The 15,473-nt window shown below is 38.6% G+C and overlaps 1 protein-coding gene across 4 annotated transcripts in view; it reads right to left on the bottom strand.

The window, feature by feature from the left end:
• SPIRE1 (spire type actin nucleation factor 1) overlaps positions 1 to 15,473 on the bottom strand; it is a 267,545-nt gene that overhangs the window by 14,760 nt on the left and 237,312 nt on the right. For all 4 annotated transcript variants that reach the window (XM_045187677.3, XM_045187678.3, XM_024580563.4 and 1 more), the window contains exon 10: positions 8,385 to 8,475. In XM_045187677.3, the coding sequence (XP_045043612.2) occupies positions 8,385 to 8,475 (91 nt within the window). The remainder of the gene's footprint in view (positions 1 to 8,384; positions 8,476 to 15,473) is intronic.

Genomic DNA, 15,473 nt, shown 5'->3' with positions numbered 1-15,473 from the left:
GAGGGTTCATAAAAGAAATAATGGCCTCTGCCCACCTGTCTGTCAGTGCAGTGAGAAAGCTGTACCCCAGCCCTCACCTGGACATCATACACATCAGTTCCTCCTTGTATGCCACTGATGCCTTTCAGGCTGCTACCCTGGTGCTGGAGCTCAGAAGCAGTGAGTCTGAGTAAGTCCATTTATGAGTTCTTTAAGAGGAATTGCTTGGGACTCCAGAAGTTTCTTCTACAGACTTAATCCCCACGGTTTTTGCAGCAAAAGTTATGAGGACTTATCTTCTTGGCACTGGAATCCTGGGATGGGACTCCTCGGTCCCGAGATATTCCTCCCAATTTTTATCCACCACATGTGGGTTTGGAACAAGCTCATTCTGCATCTCCACCCCTTCTCTACCAGTCTTGATGGATGTGGTTTCTTCTGTATTTGCCAGACTTCCATTCAATTCGTTTCTGATGGTTCTGAGTGATAATTGTTCTATAGTTTAATTGTACTTTTGATGTACTTGTGTGAGAAGATGAGCCGTGTTTAAGTATGCGTCCATATTGACCAGAAGTCCCTATACTGATCGATTTTCATATGTTGAACCATTCTTGCATTCCAGGAACAAATTTCATTGGTCATGTATAATTGTATATGCTGCTGAATTCTGTTTGTTAGTATTTGTTGAGGATTTCGGCATTAAGGTTCATTAGGGTTACTGAGTCTAGAGTTTTCTTGTGTCTTTGAGTGGTTTGGTCTCTGGTAATGCTAGTCTCAAAGTGCCATCTTCTTCAAATTTAAAAGAAACATTTGAGAAAGATTGATATCAGTTCTTTGAATATTTAGTAGAATTCACTAGTGAAGCATCAGTTCCCACCCTTTTCTTTGCTGGGAGATTATGATTACTGATTCAATATCCTTACTAGTTATAGGACTATTCCAATCTTCTATTTCTTTCTGATTTAGTTTTGCTAGGTTCTATATTCCCCAGAATTTATCTATTTCATCTAGGTTACCCAATTTGATGGCATACAATTGTTCATATTACTGTCTCATAATTCTTTTTATTTTGGTAGAATCAGCAATATCCCTTCTTTCATTACTTTTTTAAAAATCATTTTTTTACTTTTTCATAATAACTGACATACAATATTACATTAGTTTCAGGTGTACATCCCAGTGATTAGTCACTATAAAACTTACCAAGTGATCATTCTGATAAATTTAGTACCCATGGACACCATATATAGTTATTAGAATATTATTGACTATATCCTATATGCTGTATTTTATATCCCTATGACTATCCTGTAACATCCAATTTGTACTTCTTAATCTCTTCACCTTTGTTTTTAAAATATATTTCACTGATTATGCTATTACAGTTGTCCCATTTCCCCCCATTTATTTCCCTCTGCCCTGCACACCCCCTCCCACCCACATTCCCCCTCTTTAGTTCATGTTCATGGGTCGTACATACAAGTTCTTTGGCTTCTACGTTTCCTATACTATTCTTACCCTCCCCCTATTTTCTACCTACAATTTATGCTATTTATTCTCTGTACTTTCCCCCCCCCTCCCCCTCCCACTCCCTTGTTGATAACCCTCCATGTGATCTCCATTTCTGTGACTGTTCTTGTTTTAGTTGTTTGCTTAGTTTTGTTTTGTTTTGTTTTGTTTTGTTTTTTTTTTTAGGTTTGGTTGTTAACAGCTGTGAGTTTGTTGTCATTTTAGTGTTCATATTTTTTATCTTTTTTCTTAGATAAGTCCCTTTGACATTTCATAGAATAAGGGCTTGGTGATGATGAACTTCTTTAACGTGACCTTATCTGAGAAGCACTTTATCTGCCCTTCCATTCTAAATGATAGCTTTGCTGGATAGAGTAATCTTGGATGTAGGTCCCTGCCTTTCATGGCTTGGAATACTTCTTTCCAGCCCCTTCTTGCCTGTAAGGTCTCTTTTGAGAAATCAGCTGATAATCTAATGGGAACTCCTTTGTAAGCAACTGTCTCCTTTTCTCTTGCTGCTTTTAAGATTCTCTCCTTATCTTTAATCTTGGGTAATGTAATTATGATGTGCCTTGGTGTGTTCCCTCTTGGGTCGATCTTCTTTGGGACTCTCTGAACTTTCTGGAAGTCTATTTCCTTTGACAGATTGGGGAAGTTCTTCATTATTTGTTCAAATAAGTTTTCAATTTTTTGGTCTTCTTCTTCTCCTTCTGGCACCCCTGTGACTTCAATATTGGAACATTTGAAGATGTCTTGGAGGTTCTTAAAGACTCTCCTCTTTTTTTTTGAATTCTTGTTTCTTCATTCTTTTCTGGTTGAATGTTTCTTTCTTCCTTCTAGTCTACACCGTTGATTTGAGTCCTGGTTTCCTTCCCATCGCTGTTGGTTCCCTGTACATTTTTCTTTAATTCACATAATGCGACCTTCATGCTGCCTGGGTCTTTTTTATGCTGTTGAAGTACCCAGTGATTTCCTGTGATTACCAGTGTTTTGAACTGTGCATCTGATAGGTTGGCTATCTCTATGTTGCTTAGTTGTACTTTTTTCTGGAGCTTTGATGTGTTCTTTCATTTGGGCCATTTTCTTTTTGTCTCCGAGAGCCTGTTATGTAGTAAGGGGCTGAGCCTTAGGTGTTCACCAAGGTGGGGCAACTGCTTTGTGACGCTATATGTGGGGGAGGGGTCTGAGAGGGAACAGTGCCACTTGCTCTGCTCTCTGATGGATTTCAGACACTTCTCCCACTACCACTAGCAAACTGGCCCCTTCTGGTGCTGATTCCTGGTGGGTGGGTTTTCGTGATGTTCTGCATGTCTCATTACGTTTCTCATTGCTTTATTGTGTTAAGTACTGTGACTCCTTACTTATCTTCTCTCTGGTTGTTCTATTCAGTATTGTGTGCAGGGTACTGAAGTCTCCAAACATTACAGTAGAACTATGTATGTCTCTTTTTAATTGTCATTTTCTTTTGCTTATTATTTTGTCTGTCATTAGATGTGCAAAATGTATCTTTGCTGTATTAAATAATTTAATATACAATGTCCTTCTTTGTCTTTTATAACCTTTTTTGATTTAAAGTCTATTTTGTCTGATTTTAGCTACCCCAGCTCTCTTTCTATTACTATTTCTATCCTTTCACTTTCAATCTGTTTTTGTCTTTGGATCTTGAGGGAGTCTCCTATAGACAGCATATAGCTGGATCATGTGTTTTATCCATTATGTAAATCTTTGGACTTGCTTCCGCCACTGTAATATTTGCTTTCTATATGCCTTATAATTTTTTGTTCCTCATTTCCTACATTCCAGCCTTCTTTTGTGTTTAAATGAATTTGTAGTGAAATGTTTACATTCTTTTCCTATTTCCTTTTGTGTATAATTCTGCACCTATTGTCTTTGTGGTTATCATGGGAATTACATTAAACAGCTTAAAGTCTTAACACTATGATTTGTATTTACACCAATTTAACAAAACACACAAAATCTTTGCTCCTACACAGCTTTATTTCCATCACTTTTGGTTTCTCGGTGTCAGAAAATTACATCTTTATAAACTATCTGCCCAATAACAAATAATTTTTAAAAATGCATTAGCCTCTCAAATTACATAGACAATTAGATTTGGAGTTACAAAACAAAGTTATGGTAACACTAGCGTTTATACTAATAATGGCTTTTTCTTTAAATGTATTCATCTCTTAAATCATGTAGAAAGCAAAAAGTGCAGTTACAAACCACTGCTACAAGAATATTAGCTTTTATAACTGCACTGTTTTAAAATATTTATTCAGATCTTTATCCCTCGACGTGACTTCAAGTTACTGTTAGTGTCCTTTCATTTTATCCTGCAGGAATGCATTGAGTACTTCTTGCAGGGAAGGTGTAGCAGTTACAAACTTGTTTGGCTCTTGCTTACCTGCAAATGTTTTGATTTTTCCTTGATATCTGAAAGACAGTTTTGTTGGATATAGGATTTATATTGGTTGCTTTCTTGTTCTTTTAGCACTTTGAATATATTGGCTGACTTTCTTCTGGCCTCCCAAGTTTCTGACAAGAAATCTGCTGAACATCTTATTGAGGATCTTCATATGTGATGAATCACTTCTTTCTTCCTGATTTCAAGGTTCTCTCTTTGACTTTGTCTTTTGAAAGTTTGATTATAACGTGTATGGTCTGGATCTCCGTGAGTTACTCTTAGTTGAGCTGCTTGCATATTTATATTCACGCCTTTCATCAAATATGGGAAGTTTCAGCCATTATTTCCACATATATTCTTTTACTCCCTTTTCTCTCTGGGGACTCACAATGCATACGTTAGTCTGCTTTATAGTATCCCACGGGTCCCTTAGTCTCTGTTTAGTTTTTTTTGATCATTTGTCTTTCAGTTCCCCAGACTCAATAATTTCCATTGTCCTATCTTCAAGTTTGCAGATTCATTCTTTTTACTCTTTAAATTTGTCTTTTTAATCCTGCTGGTAAATTTTCATTTCAATTATTGTACTTTTCAGTTCCAGAATTTCTTTTTGAGATTTCTATCTCTACTGATATTTCCATTTTGATCACACATCATTTTCTCTTCACATCTTTATTGCTTTGGGCATCTCTGTTTTAAAGTCTGCCTAGCATAACTCTCATCAGGTCTTTTTTCTGAGATAGTTTATGTTAATTTATTTTTTCCTCTGAATGAACCATACTTCCCTGATTCTATATACACCTTGTAATTTTTGCTAAACACTGGATATCTTAATCTAATAATGTGGTAACTTTGGAAATGAGATTCTCCCTCCTCCCCAGGGTTTTCTGTTTTGGGGTTTTTTTTGTTATTGTTTTTGTTTATATATTTATTTATTTTTATTTTTTTGATATATTTATTGATTATGCTATTACAGTTGTCCCATTTCCGCCCCTTCACTCAACTCCATCCTGCCCACCCCCTCCCTCCCACATTCCCCCCCTATAGTTCATGTCCATGGGTCATACTTATAACTTCTTTGGCTTCTACATTTCCTATAGTATTCTTACCCTCCTCCTGTCCATTTTCCACCTATCATTTATGCTATTTATTCTCTGTACCTTTCCCCCCTCTCTCCCCCTCCTAATCCCCTATTGATAACCCTCCATGTGATCTCCATTTCTGTGGTTCTGTTTCTGTTCTAGTTGTTTGCTTAGTTTTCTTTTGTTTTGGTTTTAGGTGTGGTTGTTAATAACTGTGAGTTTGCTGTCATTTTTACTGTTCATATTTTTTATCTTCTTTTTCTTAGGTAACTCCCTTTAACATTTCATATAATAATGGCTTGGTGATAATGAACTCCTTGAACTTGACCTTATCTGAGAAGCACTTTATCTGCCCTTTCATTCTAAATGATAGCTTTGCTGGATAGAGTAATCTTGGATGTAGGTCCTTGCCTTTCATGGCTTGGAATACTTCTTTCCAGTCCCTTCTTGCCTGTAAGGTCTCTTTTGAGAAGTCAGCTGACAGTCTTATGGGAACTCCTTTGTAGGTAACTGTGTCCTTGTCTCTTGCTGCTTCTAAGATTCTCTCCTTATTTTTAATCTTGGGTAATGTAATTATGATGTGCCTTGGTGTGTTCCTCCTTGGGTCCAGCTTCTTTGGGACTCTCTGAGCTTCCTGGACTTCCTGGAAGTCTATTTCCTTTGCCAGACTGGGGAAGTTCTCCTTCATTATTTGTTCCAATAAGTTTTCAAATTGTTGCTCTTCCTCTTCTCCTTCTGGCACCCCTATAATTCGGATGTTGGAATGTTTCAAGATGTCCTGGAGGTTCCTAAGCCTCTCCTCATTTTTCCAAATTCTTGTTTCTTCATTCTTTTCTGGTTGGATGTTTCTTTCTTCCTTCTGGTCCACACCATTGATTTGAGTCCCAGTTTCCTTCACATCACTATTGGTTCCCTGTACTTTTTCCTTTGTTTCTCTTGGCATAGGCTTCATTTTTTTCATCTGCTTTTCGAAAATTCAACCAATTCTGTGAGCGTCTCAATAACCAGTGTTTTGAACTGTGCATCCGATAGGTTGGCTCTCTCTTCCTTGCTTAGTTGTATTTTTTCTGGAGCTTTGAAGTGTTCTGTCATTTGGGCCATTTTTTTTTTTTTTGTCTTGGCGCATCTGTTAATTAAAGGGGTGGAGCCTTAGGTGTTCACCGGGGCAGGGTAACACTGGTGGCTGAGCTGTGATGCTGTACATGGGGGAGGGGCCGAGAGGGAGCAATGGCGCCCTCTCCACTCTCCACCGGATTTCAGCCACTCCCTCCGCTACCCACAATCAACCTGGGCCCCTCTAGTGCTGATTCCTGAGTGGGTGGGCTTGTGCACACTCTAGACCCCTGTGGGTCTCTCCAACGACCTCTCCTGTGAGGCTGGGAGTCTCTCCTGCTGCCACCCCAACAACCACAGGCGTTTTCAATCAGAGGTTTGAGGCTTTATTTCCCCGCGCTGGAGCCCTGGGTTACGTGGTCTGCTTCGCTCCCCACCGTTCATCCCGGTTTATCTGTGTGGGAGTGTGGGGACGTGGGGTGCTACCCACCGCTCTGCCTGCCCTGTTCTCCGCCACTCTGAGTCCAGCCCACTCGGTTTATCTTTGTGCGACTGTAGGGCCGCAGGGTCTGCTAGTGGTCAGACTGCCTGCCCCTTTCATCCCACACTCCGCCAGTCTCGGTCCCGCCACAGCCACGCGAGTCCTCTCCGCCCCGGTGCCCGTCTCCGCCCCTCCTACCGGTCTGGATGTATGTTTATTTTTTATCTACTTGGTGTTGGACTTCCTTGCCGTTCAATTTTCTATCACTTCTGGTTGTGCGAGGAGGCGCAGTGTGTCTACCTAGCCGCCATCTTGGTTCTCTCCTATATTTATTTTTTGACTGTTGTAATATGTCTCAGTGCTGAGGAACAAACTGAGGTGGAATCTTAACATCTTCTCAGGACTATTATGAGCCATTACCTGGAAATACATAGTCACTCTCTAGTTTTCCCTGACGTGCAACTGCTTTTGAAAGTCCTAGTGTGTAATGCCTGGCTCCCAACACGGAAAAACTAAAAAATGGAAAAAAAGGGGATGCCAGCCTTTTAAATGCCCTGGAAGTCCCTTGAGCTGTATGCACTAGGGGGAAACTAGTAAGAATTCAACAATGGCTGCTCACCTTTGGAGTCAGAAACAGAAATGAGAAAACAGTATTTGAAGGACAGGGTCCTTCTGGCCCACCCTGTCCCCTGAAAGCTGTGTGCAAGCTGCTCCAGAAATAGTACACAACTGCCTGCCATGTGGCTGAGGGTAGGAGATAAGTAGCTGCTAAGAGGTGACTTAAATTAACCGCTATTTACTATCCAAGTTTTCCCCTGGAAGTTTAAAGCCTTCAACAGACTCTGGAGGTCCAATATAGTTAGACCAGACCAATTCTGCCACTGCATTTGTTGTCTAGGGGGAGACACAGATTCCTGGTACTACTTACTCTACTATCTTCCCAGAATCTTCTCCCTTAATATAAAAATTTTAATCCTTTACAATAATCTTATAAGCAAAAAAAAAAGAGTAATAAAAGCATTTAGAAGTCACTTAATATCCTGAAGTTATAGTATTTTTACTATCTACATATGTGTGTATGTGTTTGTGGGGGGTGGTAACAAGTATGATTATTGGGCCTTAGGCTTACATTCAGACAAGGAGGTAATTAATCTAAAAACCATCCCCACAGAAAGTTGACTTATTTCCTACAACTATCATCTGTAAACCCAAAGTTGACTGATGTAAGTTAAGAACCTGAGGCCTGTTACTAGGTTAGCCTTACCTTATGATGTTGTCACTCTAGGAATATGACTGAATATTTCTGGTCCTGACTAGTGCAATTTCAAGTTTAGTTCTTTTTTTAAAATATTTTTTTATTTTTTTCTTCTCTAGTTTTGTTATTCAAGTACAGTTCTCTGCCTTTTCCCCCCACCCCAGCCTAACCCCCAACCCTCCCCACCTCCCTCCTGGTTCCACCATTCCACCCAACCCCCTGTTATTGTCCATGCGTGCTTTATAATTGTTCCTACAAACCCTTCACCTTTTCTCCTGAAATTACCTCCCCTCTGGTCACTGTTGGCCTTTTCTCAATTTTAGTGTCTTTGGTTATACTTTGCTTTCTTGTTTGTTTTGTTGATTAGGTTCCTGTTAAAGTTGAGATCATATGGTATTTGTCTTTCACCGCCTGGCTTATTTTGCTTAGCATAATGCTTTCCAGTTCCATCCATGCTGTCACAAAGGGTAGGAGCTCCTTCTTTCTTTCTGCTGCATAGAATTCCAGGCTTAGTTATTTATACCCCAAATAATCACAAGGCACTTTGAGATTCCCTAATCTAGGATAAGAGTGTTTTTAAGGCATCTGATGCTAGTTCTTTGCGCCACAAATACTCACTCTTCCTTGTGGACACAGGCTCCAGTAAGGGATCTTCAAGGAAGGAGGGAGACACACTGCTGCTGCTGGCTGACTTGTGCAGAGTCTCTTCCTGAGAAATGTATGAACGAAAATAGTGAGATTCCTTAGACTAATAACATTTTACTATTAGTGCTCCTCTGCTAATTAACATTTTGCAATTAAATATTTATTTTAACATGAGGCAACAAATTATAATGGAAAAAAATCAAGGAAAGTAGAAGACAAACTAGAAGGGATCTAAAATTAGGTATGTCTGGGTTTGTGTCCTGGCTCTGTCCCTTATTAGAGTGATGTGACATTTTGCAAGTTTCTTATCATTTTCAAGTTTTGTCATTTTTTAAAATACATTTTTATTTTTCAATTACAGTTGACATACAATATTATGTTAGCTTCAGGTGTACAACATAGTAATTAGACATTCATTTAACTTATGAAGTGATTACCCTGGTAAATCTAGTACCTATCTGGCACCATACAGTTATAATTTTATTGACTATATTCCCTATGCTCTACTTTACATCCCCTTGACTATTTTGTAACTTACCAATTTGAACTTCTTAATCCTTTCAACTTTTCACCCAACTCTCAACTCCCTACCATCTGGAAACCATCGAAATGTTCTCCGTATCGCCCTGTCCAAGTCACTCAGGTTGGTTGAAGCATTGTCCTGTACACAAAAAGGTTGTGGGTTTGATCCCCAGTTGGGGTGTGTACAGGAGGCAACTGATCAATGTTTCCCTCCAGCTTCTCTCTCTAAAATCAATAAACATATCCTCGGGTGAGGAAAAAAGTTCTCTGTATCTATCTGTGAGTTTGATTCTGTTTTTGCTTGTTCACTTGTTTTTTCAATTCCACATATAAGTGAAATCCTATCACATTTGTCTTTCTCTGCCTCACTTATTTCCCTTAGGACGATATTCTCTTGGTCCATTCACATTATTGCTGATGGCAAGATTCATTCTCTTTTATGGCTGAGTCATACTCTATTGTATAGATGCACCAGTTATTCTTTTAACGAACTATAGAAATGATCCCCGTAAGTATAGTCTTATGCACCAGTTATTCTTTATAAATTCATCTACTGATGGATACTTAGCTCGATTACATATCTTGGTTGTTGTAAATAATGATGCAATGAACATGTGGGTGCACATGTCTTTTCAAATTAGTATTTTGGATTGCTTCAGAAAAATATCCAGAAATGGGATTGCTGGGACCTCCTCTGACTGTTGTTATAGTATTTTTTCTAAAGTCTATTTTGTCTGGAATAAGTATTGCTACCCCAGCTTTTTTTGTTTTTTTCCATTTTCATGAAAGACCATTCGATCTGAAGTGAGTCTCCTGTAGACAGCATGTGTTAAGGGTCTTGTTTTGTTATCCACTCAGCCACTTTCTTTTAATTGAAGCACTTAATCCATTTACATTTAAGTAATTGTTGGTAGATATGTAATTACTGCTATTTTATTATTCATACTTTTGATTCCACTTTCTCCTCCTCCAGATACCCCGGCTGCCAAGAAGTTCATTCATTATTACTTGTAATACTAATTTGGTGCTGATGAACTCCTTTAGCTTTTTCTTGTCCGGGAAACTCTCTCTCTTTCCATTCTAAATGGTAGCTTTGCTGAGTAGAGTAATCTTGGTTGTAGGTCCCTGCTTTTGATCATTTTAAATATTTAATGTCAAACCCTTCTGGCTTGCAGTTACTGTTGAGAAATCAGCTGACAGTCTTATGGGAGCTCCCTTGTAGGTAATTTACTGCTTTTCTCTGGTTCCTTTTAAGATTCTTTATCATTTGGCATTATAATTATGATATGTCTTGGTGTGAACCCCTTTGGATTCATCTTGCATAGGGCTCTCTCTGTTTCTTAGACTTGTATGTCTATTTCCTTCACCAGGTTAGGGAAGTTTTCCATCATTATTTCTTCAAATAGGGTTTCAATTCCTTGCTTTCTCATTTCCACCTGTGGTACCCCTATGGTACATATGTTACTAACCTTGATGTACTCCTTACACTATCCTCATTTTTTTCACATTCCTTTTTCTCTTTGCTGTTCTGATTGGGTGTTTTCTGCTACCTTATCTTCCAAATTGCTGATTTGATTCTGTTTCATATAATTTACCATTGATTCCTTCTAATATATTCTTCATTTATTGTATTCTTCACTTCTGACTGATTCTAGTTTTCTATCTCCATTGTTTCTTTCCTATCTCTTTGTTGAAGTTCTAAGTTCATTTACTCTTTCTCCAAGTTCTTTAGTATCCTTATAATCAGTGATTTGAACTTTGCACCTGGTAGACTGCTTGTTTCCATTTTATTTTGTTCTTTTTCTGGAATTTTATTTTTCTTTCATTTGGGAAATGTTTGTCTTCTCATTTTGGCAGTCTCCTTGTGTTTGTTTCTATATATTGGGTAAAGTTGTTATATCTGCTGGTCTTGGTAAAGAGGCCTAGTGGTGCAGTCTCCCTAGCCATCTGAGCTTGGTCTCCTATTTGTTCCCTGTGTGTGGGATGTGTGCCCTCTTATTGCAGGTGAGCCTTGATGCATTTCAATGGAAGGAACTGATCCTGAGGCTGACTGGTTGTGAGGACTGGCTGTAACTACAGTGGGGGAGCTTTTGTGCAGGTGCTGACCTTACGGAGCAAAATTTGCTTTAGTGAGACTCTAATGCCTGCTGAGTCTGGCATTTGGCTGTGTTGTCTGTTGAGGTGGTTGGGTGGTGCTTTGGGGTGGTCTGGAAGCTGGCCACTGGGTGCACTGGTTCTGGGACCTCTTGGGTGGTGCAGGCCAAATCAGCCAGTTTGTGTCTTGCCTGTGGCAGCTGGTATGAGCTACAAAGTGATCTGCAGATGGTTGCCACTTCTATGCTGCGTGGAGATGCCTGGGATAGGTTAAGCTGCAAACTGAGGCTGGCTGCTGCTAGTTAGTACTGGGATTGGGGCTGCTTAGTAAGAAGCCAGTCCCTTCACTGGTGTTTGTGAACCTTTGAGAAATATTAGCAAAGTCCCCAGCATGAACCAAGGCAGGCTGTTTGTATGGGAAAACCAGTGGAAACATCTTGGGTGGGCATGCAAGTTGGGTGGAGCTGTGTCTCAGGAAATCACCTGGGTGGGTCAAACAGTGTTAGCTAGGTTGATGGAGACTCAGATATGGCAACTGCCTGTGCCTGCAGTGAGAAGGCTCAGCAAAGGAACAATGGCTTCTGCCAGCACCTCTGTCTGGGACAAGTTGCCCCTTCAAGGCACTGCCCTGAAGCCTGACAATCAGTTCCTCCCCAGTATGTCTCTGGGGACTTTCAAGCTACTTCTGCAGAGCTAATGCTCAGAATGAGTGAGTCTGTCAGCCAATCCATGTGTGGGCCATTTAAGAGAAATCCTGGGACACCAACAGTTCTCCATCTCACTCAGCCACAATCTTCACTTGTTTTCACAGCTGTAAGTTATGAGGACTTCTCTTCCTGGCACTGGAGCACTAGGCTTGGTGAGCCTGGTGTGGGGCTCTCAGATTGCTTGCTTCTCAGGGGGGATCTATGCAGCTATGATATCCCTCCTGATTTTTATCTGCCACACTTGAGTATGAGACCCGCTGGTTTCATATCTCTGCCTTTCCTACCAGTCTTGATGTGGCTGCTTCTGTATATCCTTAGTTATAGGACTTCTGTTCAGCTAGATTTCAGGTGGTTCTCAATGATGGCTGTTCTGTAGTTAGGTTTTAATTTTGATGTGTTATAGGAGGAGGCATGTACAACCTTTACCTACTCCACCATCTTGGCCGGATCTCTTAGTTTCATCATTTGTAAAAGAGGGTATATAATACCATCTTTCCTATGGTTATTGGAATGTTCAGATGAGATACTGCATTCAAAAAGCTTAACACATTACCCAGCCTACAATAAATGGTGGTTACTATTATATTAGGGGACTATTTAATGTATTTATAAAAGTAATAGACTGGGCACCCCATGAGGGTAAATGCCATGTGTCTTATTCATTGTTGTTACCTACTATCAAACCCATTGCTTATTATGTAATGAATAAATATTTGAATAAACGGATGAAAAAAAAGTTCCATGAAATGTCATGTGATTCTAGAAAAGTGTCTACATTGTGCTGAATAAAATTTAAATTCCTACTACCAGTAAAAAAAGATCTCCTTGCTTTAAACTGTATCAAAATGAAGTACATACTTAATTCATTAAAATTTATTATGATAGGGAATATATATGAACTAGAAGGCAACTTATTTCCATAATATAAACTGTTTTCTACAGAAAACAGTTAAATATAAAAGAAAATCAGGTTAATATATTAATCTATTATGGCAAATTTCTCTCTGACCTACTTAGTTAAGGAATCTTTAAGAATTAGCCATTCACTAAAAATTGGCCTCACCTAAAACCTACTGTTGAAAGCCTTAGTTTCAAAAAAAGCTACAATTCATTGGATCTTGTCATAAACCACTCAGCTGAAACAAAGAAAGTTTGAACAGTGACCTCCACACTTTTGATACTTACCATGAAGAACAAATTAGCAATGTAAGCAAAACCTCAACCTTGTTTAGTCGTACAAATCTCCAGAAAAGCTAGCAAGCAACAAGAATGACCTCTTTCTACTTACGAAAGGTCAGAAGGAAATATAAGTCAGGAGTATTTCTTCAGGAAAAAAAAAAAGGAATCATACACAGCATTTCCCAAATAATTATAAGTAGAAATCGGATCCCTGATTTAAACAGCAGAAATCGGACCCCTGCCTCACATACGTCAGACCACCTTCCCTAGAAACATTTTTTAAAACCTAATTTTACAGAACTCTGATACATGTCCACACCTTTCACTCTACTCTTCTTAACTGACCTGTACTGCTTCCATTGTGAACAGCAAAGAGCCTATCCTGGAGCAGGTGGGATGAATACAAGCCAGTTTATAGGAGACAGAAAAGTTGTGGGGACAGTGGCCTGATTCAGGGACATTTGGGATTTGTTTCCAGAAGCTGTTGATGGTCTTCTGTCCCTGCTTGTCCCTCTCATGACTACTTGAATACTGATCTTCACCAGGATTAGTTCCTGCCCTAGAGGAATCACAAATATACCCAGAAGGGGAACCAGGAGACTTTTAGAGGTCATATCTGCTGAGAATATGTGTGTGGACTCCTGTTTGCTGCTGCCCTATCACATCTATTCCCATTGACTAAACACTTTTTGCCTGTCTGGGGGATTTTGTTAGGTTTCTGCATCTCATGTCTCTGGAACATCAGTCTTTTCTATTGCTTGACCTGGTTTCTGAAATTTGCTTGTTTGTATTGGCTGATGCATTACTAGTCTCTGACACTAAGTTAGGCCTTTTCTGGTTTTATGTCCTGACCAGTGATTCTAATCAGGTCCTGGCTATAACAAGGTCACTTTCAGAACTCCCAGTGCTTCACTGCTGCTTTGTTCCAAAGGTAGAAATGTCATTGAAGGCCGCCAGAACTGTCTCAGAGGCCAATCTGGGCACTTAACTCACTTAACAGAAATGAAAATCTTCCTTTTCCTGGAAAAAAAAAAAAGCCCCACAAAGGTTCAGTGATAGCTCCTTCACTTAGATTTCTTACTGGAAGCTTTGTTAGGACTCCAATCAAAGCTTATTTTCATTTAAAAAAATGTTACCTGGGATAAGCTAGAAGAGGTTATTAAAGATACACAAGAAACACTGAAACTAGATTTCTTGGAAGAGAAAAAAGGAGAGATGGAAAAAAATTCTGATGTTAGCAGGTCTAGTTTAGTAGGGGTTCTGCTACTTAAAAAGTTATATGATTTTTAAAATTTGGTCTCTATCTCTATAGGGGCTGTTTTCTCACTGAAAAGTCATGATGTTGGACAAAATTTCTAAGCCCCTTTCCAGTTTCAATGTTTAAAATTCAGGCATTCTCATATACTGCTAGTTGGAATTCTAGCAAGTTTATGAGATACACAGACTTAAGAGTCAGACTTGCGTTTCAAATCATTTACTAACTCCTCAACAGTCTCAGTTCAAAAACAAAACCTTTCTGTTTCCTTATCACTTATATAACAATCATAGATACTAGGATCTTTGTGAAGACTATTAATTCATAATATCTAAAGTGTAGCATAGAGTTAGCTCAAGTGTTATAGTTTTCTTTAAGGAACCTGGCAACATGTATTAGGAGCTATAAAAATGTGCATTCTTTCATCTAGGAAATATACTTCTAGAAATATTCTGAGAGGATGTTTACAACAGTATTGTTATTTATAATGGTAAAAAACCGAAAACAACCTAAATGTTCAAAAATAAGGGACTGGTTAAATAAAATATGGTAAATTATTATGATGGAAACCACAGAGGTATTAGCCATGATGTTGGAAATGTTCATGATATTTTTTTTAAGGGTAAAAACTGTGGGTTAGTACTAGTTCTGGCAAAATGACAGATTGGATAACCTATTTCTAAGGCTGAAAGAGGTTTCTGGGTTACTACAAATGACCAACTTTAACAATCAGGAACTTTCAAAAGACCTCAATTCCAGGTTGCAGTTAATGTTTATTATTTATTATTTAACTATTATTATTTAAATGTAAAAAGCTGATGGAGAAGTCTAAGAAAAAAATCAGCTTGCTGTTTTTACAACTAGAGTTCTTAACAGAAAGAAAAAAAATGCATTTCTCTGATTGAACAATGAACTTATTAAAAATTAAAATGCAAGTCACTGTGTCACAGATCTTAAAATTATTAAGGAGTTTTCGTTTTTGGATAAAGCAGTTGACTTGATAAAGTAAATAATTCATTACTGTTCTATTTCATAAGAATATCTGATTTGTAATAATACATTTACTGGTTACAGGAAACTCAGAACTAAACAGGGATTATTTAAACAGTAAACTGTTCTTTGTGATAATTCGGACCCAACTTTAAGTTAAACCTCAAAGATAGCAATGGGCAATAGGAAATTTCTGGTAGACCATGTAATCTAATAAAAATTCTCTGTACAGGTGACAGAGGGATATTCTGGAATGGTGGAAAGTATCTCATAATATAAAATCTACATGGAAGTGGAAATTAAATGAGATTATGT

This window comes from Desmodus rotundus, chromosome 10, assembly GCF_022682495.2.
Source record: "Desmodus rotundus isolate HL8 chromosome 10, HLdesRot8A.1, whole genome shotgun sequence".
Taxonomy (NCBI): Eukaryota; Metazoa; Chordata; class Mammalia; order Chiroptera; family Phyllostomidae; genus Desmodus; species Desmodus rotundus.
The sequence above is the reverse complement of the archived record's forward strand: the minus strand, read 5'-3'. Positions and strand labels throughout refer to the sequence as shown.